Source organism: Crocodylus porosus, unplaced genomic scaffold (genome assembly GCF_001723895.1).
Source record: "Crocodylus porosus isolate Cpor-Errol unplaced genomic scaffold, CroPor_comp1, whole genome shotgun sequence".
NCBI classification, from domain to species: Eukaryota; Metazoa; Chordata; order Crocodylia; family Crocodylidae; genus Crocodylus; species Crocodylus porosus.
In genome coordinates, this window is record NW_017728919.1 from 2,142,457 (window position 1) to 2,150,559 (window position 8,103).

The 8,103-nt window shown below is 69.5% G+C and overlaps 2 protein-coding genes across 2 annotated transcripts in view; one reads left to right on the top strand and one right to left on the bottom strand.

Annotated features, from left to right (window-relative positions):
* Positions 1 to 4,172, top strand: part of CRLF1 (cytokine receptor like factor 1) — a 9,886-nt gene extending 5,714 nt beyond the window's left edge. The window contains exons 5-8 of the mRNA XM_019538439.1: positions 422 to 579; positions 883 to 1,051; positions 2,195 to 2,373; positions 3,210 to 4,172. Of these exons, the coding sequence (XP_019393984.1) occupies positions 422 to 579; positions 883 to 1,051; positions 2,195 to 2,373; positions 3,210 to 3,233 (530 nt within the window). The 3' untranslated portion in view covers positions 3,234 to 4,172. The remainder of the gene's footprint in view (positions 1 to 421; positions 580 to 882; positions 1,052 to 2,194; positions 2,374 to 3,209) is intronic.
* A 1,211-nt stretch (positions 4,173 to 5,383) lies between these two features.
* CUNH19orf60 (chromosome unknown C19orf60 homolog) lies at positions 5,384 to 8,103 on the bottom strand (the record flags this gene model as incomplete). Its single annotated transcript, XM_019538440.1, has 4 exons — positions 5,384 to 6,099; positions 6,595 to 6,683; positions 7,149 to 7,353; positions 8,042 to 8,103. Coding segments are annotated over 4 exons (429 nt in total), but the record flags the coding sequence as incomplete, so codon positions are not given.

The following is an 8,103-nucleotide window of genomic DNA, read 5'->3' on the forward strand; positions in this document are numbered from 1 at the left end:
GGCGGCTCGGCGCACGCTGGCGGGGGGGTTCGCTGGCAGGATGCACCCCCCGGCCGGAGCTGGTGCAGCTGGCGGCTGCGACCCGAGAGGTCCCCCTCTGTGCTCCGGTTGCCATGAAAACGGGACAGGAACTTGGACACGAGATGCTTTTCCACTTTACACCTCGTTCTGCCCGGGGTGTTAAAGGAACTGGTGACAAGTGCAGATTCCCGCCTAAAAGCCTCCCCCCCGGAGAAACCCGATCCGGTCCCAGGCCCGTCCCCACGGGCGGCCGGCCGGAGCGCGCGGTGCGGCACAGCTGCCACCTGGCTGCGCGCACCCCGACCTACAGCTGGGCGCGGGGGCCAGGAAGCCCGTCCCTATCATCCCCCCACCCTGCCTGTGCTTACGTGTCTCCTCGCTTCTCCCCTCCTGCTCGCAGTCACGACCGACCCTCCCACGGACGTGCACGTGAGCCGAGTCGGGGACCTGGAGGACCAGCTGAGCGTGCGCTGGAGCTCCCCGCCAGCCCTGAAGGATTTCCTTTTCCAAGCCAAGTACCAGATCCAATACCGGGTGGAGGACAGCTCGGAGTGGAAGGTGGGTGTGGGGTGCCGGCGCCTGGACACCTGGCTCGGCTCCTGGCCATCGTCCCGCCCCTTCGCACCTACTGGAGTCGGGGCCGTGCCTCCTGGGGCGCCGGGAACCTCGAGGGGCTGCAGAGGAGAGCCCCGAGCCCCGGCTTCTGTGGCACTGCCTGGGCTTGGCACGGTGCAGAGAGCGGGCATGCCGGGGGCCAGCACGGGCTGCTGCGGCAGACGCGCTCGGGGCACCGGCACCGCGCGTGGTGGTGGCAACGCCACGCGGTACCGAGCTTGAGGCCTGCCCTTTGCCCCCGGGCAGGTGGTGGACGACGTGGGGAACCAGACATCGTGCCGCCTGGCGGGGCTGCGGCCCGGCACCGTCTACTTCGTCCAGGTCCGGTGCAACCCCTTCGGGATCTACGGCTCGAAGAAGTCCGGGATCTGGAGCGACTGGAGCAACCCCACGGCAGCTTCGACCCCGCGGAGCGGTGAGTGGCGAGCAGCGCAGCCCCGCGGCGATTTGGTGGGGGGACGAGCTGCCACGGGGCCTGGCTGGGAGGCGAGGGACAGAGGCGTGCCCAGCTCCCCCGGCAGCGGTCCCTGCACGCGGGCGCCCAGGCGAGGGTGGCGCTGGGTTAGTCCTGCAAGGACTCCGCATCACACCCACGCCCCCTGCCCCGTGGCCCGGCCGTGGGCACCGCAGCTGGTGACAGAAAGCGGAGCAGCCCACCTCACGCCAGCCACGGCGCCCACCGTGCCGGCCCCCAGCTCGCACGCGGTCGGGGTCTTGGGAGCCCGAGGGCCTGCGCAGCCCCTCCTCCTCCACTTCCCTCCGCCTGGGGCGGGGAGCGTGGGAGCAGGGCCGGAAGTCCGGCCCCGAGCCTCCCCCGGCCGCCCCCCAGGGGGCTCGCCTGGAGCCGGAGCTCCCTGTGGCGTGCCGGGGGGCCTGGCGCCCCTCCAGCTGCTGCAGTCGGGTCGCCCCCGCCCCTGGCTCTGGCTGTAATTAGATTAGCGTTCCCGGCCGCGATTCATCCTGCGCCATATGCAAATCTGCTGCACTCCGCCTTGGTGCTGGGGGGTGGCGGAGGGGCGGGGGGGTCCTGGCATGGCCGGCACCGCTCCCCCTTCCCGCGAGCGCGGGACGTGCCGAGAGGTTGTTCCTTGCCTTGGCCCGGGTGTGCCCGGCACCTGGATTTCTTGCGCGGGAGCCAATTTGGAGCTCTTGTTTCCCAGCAGGGAGCGAGCGAGCCTCGCGGCCTCCGGCCAAGCGCGCCAGCTCAGCCCCGCGGCTCCCCCACCGTTATTTATGACGTGATTTTGATGTCACGCCTGCCCGGGCATCTGCTCCTGCCCCGATCGGCAGGTGCAGGTCCTTCCCGAGCTGCCAAGGGCTCGTGCATCCTGCCAGGCTGGGGCACGGCCGAGCTGGATACGGCCCCGGCCTGCCCCTTCCGTGAGCCCAGCAAGAGCTGGAGCCTCAGCCAGGGAGCACTTGCCCAGGCGCCTACGTGCAGACACAGAGCTCGCTTCGAGACCCGACCCAGCCTACCCAGGCGATGTCTACCCCCCCGACACCGGTTGCCCCGTCCCCTGGGACCCCGCGCTGACCCCTTTCCCTTCCCCCCGTGCAGAGAGGATCCCCGGCGTGTGCGACCCCAAGAGCGGGGAGCAGAACAGCACCCTGCGGCGGGAGCTGAAGCAGTTCTTCGGCTGGGTGAAGAAGCACGCCTACGGCTGCTCCAACCTCAGCATCAAGCTGTACGACCAGTGGCGCGTCTGGCTGCAGAAATCGCACAAAACACGGAACCAGGTAGGTAAGGACCCTTCGCTGATTCTTTCTTACCTCGGGGGGCCGGCGGGCGGGTGGAGAGCCTCGGACCTGGGCAGCACGGGCCCCTACCCCCAGAGGAGACCCTGAGACAGGGCGCCCAGCTTGGGAAGTGCAGAGCTCCCTCGCCTGCGGGGCTGCTGTCAGCAAACCCCCCAAGCAGGTACGCTGTCTGCCCCGGGAGCTGCCCTGAGGGGGCATAGGGGTCTTGGAGCAAGGCTTCCCCAGCCCCAGCTCTGCAGATGGGCCGGGGGCCCCGCTGTGGAGAGCGCCCAGGCTGCAACATTTACAGAGCATCCTTCAAGGGGCCCAGCCACCAGCACCCCTGGGAAAGCCTGTGCCCCCCCAGCCCAGGCCACCGGGCGCTGTGTAGCCCTCCCCAGGACAGACCAGAGGTGCAGGGGGGCAGCTTCCCATGCCCCTTCCCAGGGGGCCCCTGGCCCGCTCCCCCAGGCAAGCACCTGGCTGCGAGGGCCACGTGCCCCAGGTGTCTGGATGGGCGGTGCAGAGCCTGAGCACCGGCTGAGCCAAGCTGGGGACGGCAGGGCGCCCGGGGGAGCCGGGCCCCACGCTGGGATGCGGCCCGGGCCTCCCGGAGACGTCGTAAGCGGGGCCTGAGCCCGTGCCAAACCCCCCTGCGCCCACGTGGCTGCCAGCCCAGCGTCCCGCGCTCTGGGTTACGGGATGAAGCAGACACGGCCCGTTGGCTTTACAGGCCCCGGAGGGCAAACAGGCCGACAGGCCGGGGTCTCAGCAGGGCAGGGGGGTCCTGGCTTCGCCCTCGCTCTGCTTGCAGCTGGGCTGTGCTCTTCTTCCAGGTTCTACCCAGCGATAAGTTGTAGCCCCCGCCACATTTGGCAGTGGTGCGGGAGCGCGGGGCCAGATCAGTGGTCTCCCCGTGCAGGACCAAAGCCCCAGCCGTGGCATCAGGGGAGGCCCCCCATCACTTCTCCAGCGAGGACAGGAAGAAACAGCCTTGGATTCTGGACTGCTCCCCCAGGCCTCCCTCCATCCCCCCAGCGCCCGCCTTGCTCCCCGCGAGGGCTGGGGTCAGCGGTGCAGCCCCCCATCCCTGCTGGGTGATGCTCCCCTGCTTCACCCCAGACCTCCGAGGTGGACGGGATCCCTCTCTCGGGCCTGGGGGGGAGCTGGGGGCAGAATGTCTCTGTGCACCCAGCATAGTGGGGGCCGGCTGAGCTGCCCTTGCACAGCCTGGCCTGGGGCATCTTGGCACATTTGGGTTGGGGGCTGCTGGCCACAGGCGCCCAGCGGACCAGAAAGCATCCCAGGGGATGGGGGTCCTCATGGACCTTGGAGCCACCTGGGACCCGCCGTGGCGTTCGCAGCCGCTGGGCACTGCTGCTCCGTGCCTGGGGGCAGACGAGCTAGATGGGTCTTAGCCAGACCCTCCTGGAGCAGTGGCCTTGCCCTGCCAGGGGTCCCTGTGGGGCAGAGCAGGGGGCCACACTGAGCGGGCAGAGCTGGCTGGCAGCCCGGCCAGCTTGGAAAGTGGCCAAGGGCCCACACGTAGAGGCTGCATGCGCTCACCCCCAGCCCCCACCGCTGCATCCCCCGGTGATACGAAGCCAGCAGGGCTTGGGGAGCCGCCCCTCTGACCGCCAACCATAGAAGCCAAACCAGACACAGGCCCATGGGTCCAGGATCAGGGCAGCTTCTCCTTGGTCCCCCAGCGGGCCTGGCCTCCAGCCGTCGGGGCCGTGCCAGCCTGCCTGCACCTGGGTGCGAGCCCCGCGCTTGTATTTAATAAAGGGAAAAAAACAGTCAGAAAAGCAGAGTTGGCCTGGCTAGCAGCAGAGGCGGCTCAGGGGAAGGTGCTGGCCCGGGGGAGGCACGACCACACGCAGGCACGCCTGGTGCTGTGGGTTTGGCATGGCTGGAGACTGACCTGGTTCAGTGGCCGGCGCCGGGCCCAGCACTGGCTCCGCGGGTCCTTTCAGTGGCTCCATGCAGACGTGAGCCCCGCCGCAGCCTGGCGTCCCCAGACCCGCACCAGCCGCTCTTCCTCCAGCTGGGGGGCCTGGGGGGCCCTGGCGCAGACCCCACCACTGGCAACGCACTGGAGCAGCTGACGTCGCTCTGGGTGGGGAGCGCGGGTCCGTGGCCCGCCTGCTGGCTCGAGAGCAGGTGCAGGCCGCGGTGCTCACAGGGCCCACGGCCCAGGGGGGTTCAGGCAGCGATCCCAAGGGCATCGGCCAGGGAGCCTGGCGCACGGCTGCAGGGCAGGGAGGTGCGCGCGAGCATTGTTGGAAGTGTGCGGATGAGCTGGGCTGACGGGACCAAGTGCTGGCGCTGCTCACCCATCCAGCCACCCCTGGGAGCGGCGGCTTGGGCCCCGCACGGGAAAGGAGAACGCCCTGAACCGAACGCGCCTAACACCAGCGAGTCTGCGAGAGGATCTCCAGCTGCGGCTGCAGCTCCTGGCAGCTCCAAGCAGAGCCTGGGCCAGGGGCTGCTCTGCTGCAATCGGATACGTTGCACCCGCACCAGGGCCCGGGGCTCTGTGCAGCTCCCAGGTGGCCAGAGACGTATTCGGCGGGGGGTGACTCCTGGACCCAGGGAAGGGGGAAGACTCCTGCTCCCCCCCATCCCGCGCAGGGCTGATGCCCCTGGAAAAGCTGCAGGCACAAGCCCCTTCCTGTCCCCAGCTGATCCCTCTGGTCTCCGTGCTGGCCCTTGTGTGTGGCAGGCAGCAGACCCCCCCTGCCCTGGAGCAGGGGCTGGGGAGCCCGGCAGGGCAGCGGTGAGTAAGCAGAGCCCGTGGGGCAGGCGAGCGTCTGCCGCCGGGCCACCGCGTTCTTGGCAGGGGCCGCGCCGTGCTGCGCAGCGCCCGGCGGGGGAGCACGGGCAACGACCTGTGCAGCTCATTCAAAGATGCAGAGCAAACGGGCAGCAAAGCCAGGGGTGGGACCCAGGCACCCAGCGCGCCAGCCAGCACCACTGGTCACTGCAAAAGGAGAGGCGGCAGCGACTCGGAGCCCAGCAAAAGGTTTTATTGAAGGACAAACTGTCCCGGCACAGCAGAAGCAAACCCGCCGGGCACGTGCCCACAGTGCGGAACAAGCGCCTGGCGCTGCCTGGGCAGAGCCCTCCTGCTCCCGGGGCAAGCAGCAGCCAGGGCATCGGACAAGCCCCAGATCCTTCAGACGGGCTTTTTGAACAGCACCGGGGCTCTGAGGCCATGTTTGCAGCTGGCAGACGTGAGGGGGAAGGGAGGCAAGAGTCAGGGCTGAATCAGGGGTCCAAGGTGGGCTTTGCGCAGACCACGAGGACGTCAAAGCCCGTCTCAGCAGCAGGCACTGGGATGCTCTGTGATGCACCCCCAGACCCGCAGGCCTGGCTGTGGCCACCCCAGAAGCCCCCGCGGAGAGGCGGAGCGTGGAGCCCTCCCTTCATGGACACACGCGAGCTGCCAAGAGCAACGCAGCACTCGGGGCAAGGCCTTGCACACGCTGCCCATCTGGCTCCCTGCTCCCGCGCGGCTGAAGGGGGGCCGCTCGGTGCTGCGCGGCAAGCGGGGGCCGGCGAGGCTGCAGAGCCTGCGGCGTGCCCTGCGCAGCCCCCCCCCGCCCGCTCCGGCTCCCCGCCTCCTGCAGCCATTCCCACGGGGAGACCCATCACTCAGCTTCTTCCGAATCGTACTTGAGGTCCTGGAGAATTTCGCTGATTGCCTCAATGGTTTTAATTAGCCTAGGAGAGCGGATGGAAACTATAAATAAAGCCCATATGGAGCGTATTATCTCGGCCGCCTCGCGCTCCCCGTGCTGTTTATGAAACACTCGGCCCGGGAGAGGCGGGCGGCGGCAGAGCCAGGCAGCATCGCTAAACAATCCGGAGGGGCCACAGACAACCGCGCTTTTGAAGGCCCCATCTGGGTCTCCTTGAGCCCTGGCGCGGGGTGGGGGCACGGCTGGGGGAGGCGCTCTCCTCCCCCCCGCTCCAGCCCCACAGCGCAGCGATGATAAAGGGGCTGCCAGGCCCTGGCGCAGCGCATGCCAAGTCCGCCCGCCCCCACCCGAGCCCTGGGAGGCCCGGCAGGAAGCTCGCGCCTCCCTCGCCCTGGCCCGCCCCGTCGGGCACGCACGTCACCCGGGCTGGAGGGGCCCACGCTGCTGAGCAGCCATGCGCCCCTGCCCCGGGGCGGTGGAGACGCAGGGGCCCGGGCCGGGTGGGACCAGCACTTACTTGTGCTTCAGCTCCCGCACCTCCTGCTGATGAGCCTCCAGCCCGGGCTGGTCCTGCGCGTTCTGCTTGGCGAGCTGCAGCTGGGCCGTCTGCAGGGACGAGGCAGAGGAGACTGAGCTGCCCGCAGCAAGGAAGCTGCAGCACCCGGCCCCCGAGCCTGCAGGCGGGGTGGGGAGGGTCCCGTGGACCGAGGAGCCAGGTGCTGCAGGATGGGGTCTGTCGGCAGGAGCTGGCAGTCGAGCAGATTCAGCATCACCCTGACCTCGCCGGCAGCGCGGCTGGTGCCAAATGGGCTGAGGCGGGGCAGTGCCTCCTGACCCCAGCACCTGGGCAAGCGCCGCACCGCGCCTCCCCTCCCCAGCCACGCCTACTTTCGGGGCACCTCAGGGCCCGGATCGCTGCCGGGCTCCTGCAGCCGCCTAGCAGTGATGGAAGCTGCTGCCCTGCGTGAGATGAGTTTAGCGGGTCTCAGCCCAGCAGCCCAAAGATGGGGTTGGCAGGGAGGCTGCGTTGCTGCTGCCCCAGCCCGGGGGGGGGGGAACGTGGCGCCTCACCAGCTCCAGCTTCTCCTGCTCCTTCTGCTGGACTCTGGCCAGGTGCTGGGCGAGCTCCGGGCGCCCGTGCTGCTCCTGCAGCCGCCCCTTGATCTGCAGGATCTCCCTGGAGATGCCGCTGAAGGCCACCGTGATCTCGTGCACCAGCTGGCGGTAGCACAGGAAGTTGTAGTGCGGCGCGCTGCTCAGGTACGCCTGGTGCCCCCTGCGAGTCGGGGTGGGGGAGACAACAGTCAGATGCTGGCAAGGCCTCCCCCCAAGGCCAGAAGAGCCCGTTTCCTTGGCAAGCCATCGACGGCCCTGCAGAGCAAAGGCCGGGATGCAGGAGGATGGTGGTGCTGCAACAAGCTGGGCTCAAACCTTCGCTCTGCCACCACCTCCCCGTGTGACCCTGGGCACCTCCCCTAGCCCTTCCAGGCCCCCGCTCCCAACCCTGTGCAGCGGGGCTGATGAAGCCGAGTTGGCTGGGGCCAGGCAGCGTGGGCCATCGGCCCCTGCGGCGCCAGCAAGAGCAGGGCTTAGCCCTCCGAGGGCACACGAGGAGCGGAGCCCTCTCCCCCACGCTGGGGGGCTGCAGTCAGGTTCGAGGTATTTTCCTGTTCCTGCCTTTTGCCAGCGTTGCTGAATTAGCAGCCGTCACCCCCGCTGGCTGCCTCCCCCAGGGGGCTTGTTACCGTGGATTATTAGCAGGCCCCCAGCTTAGCGCCCGCTGGCCGGCCGGGGGCTCGGGCCGCGTGGGGTTCAGAGCCCGGGCCGGGCCCCGGGGAGTAAGCCGCCCCGGCTGCGGCTCAGGTGCCCGCGGCGGCGCCCGCGCGTGGGGTCCTCTCCCGCCGACCCGGGGCGCGGGACGCACCCCTTCCCCGCCGCGCGCTCCCGCGTGGGGCGGTACTCACGCCTCGAGGAGGCGGTAGGCCTCCGCCCGCTCGCCCTGCAGGGCGTAGAAGCGCCGCAGCAG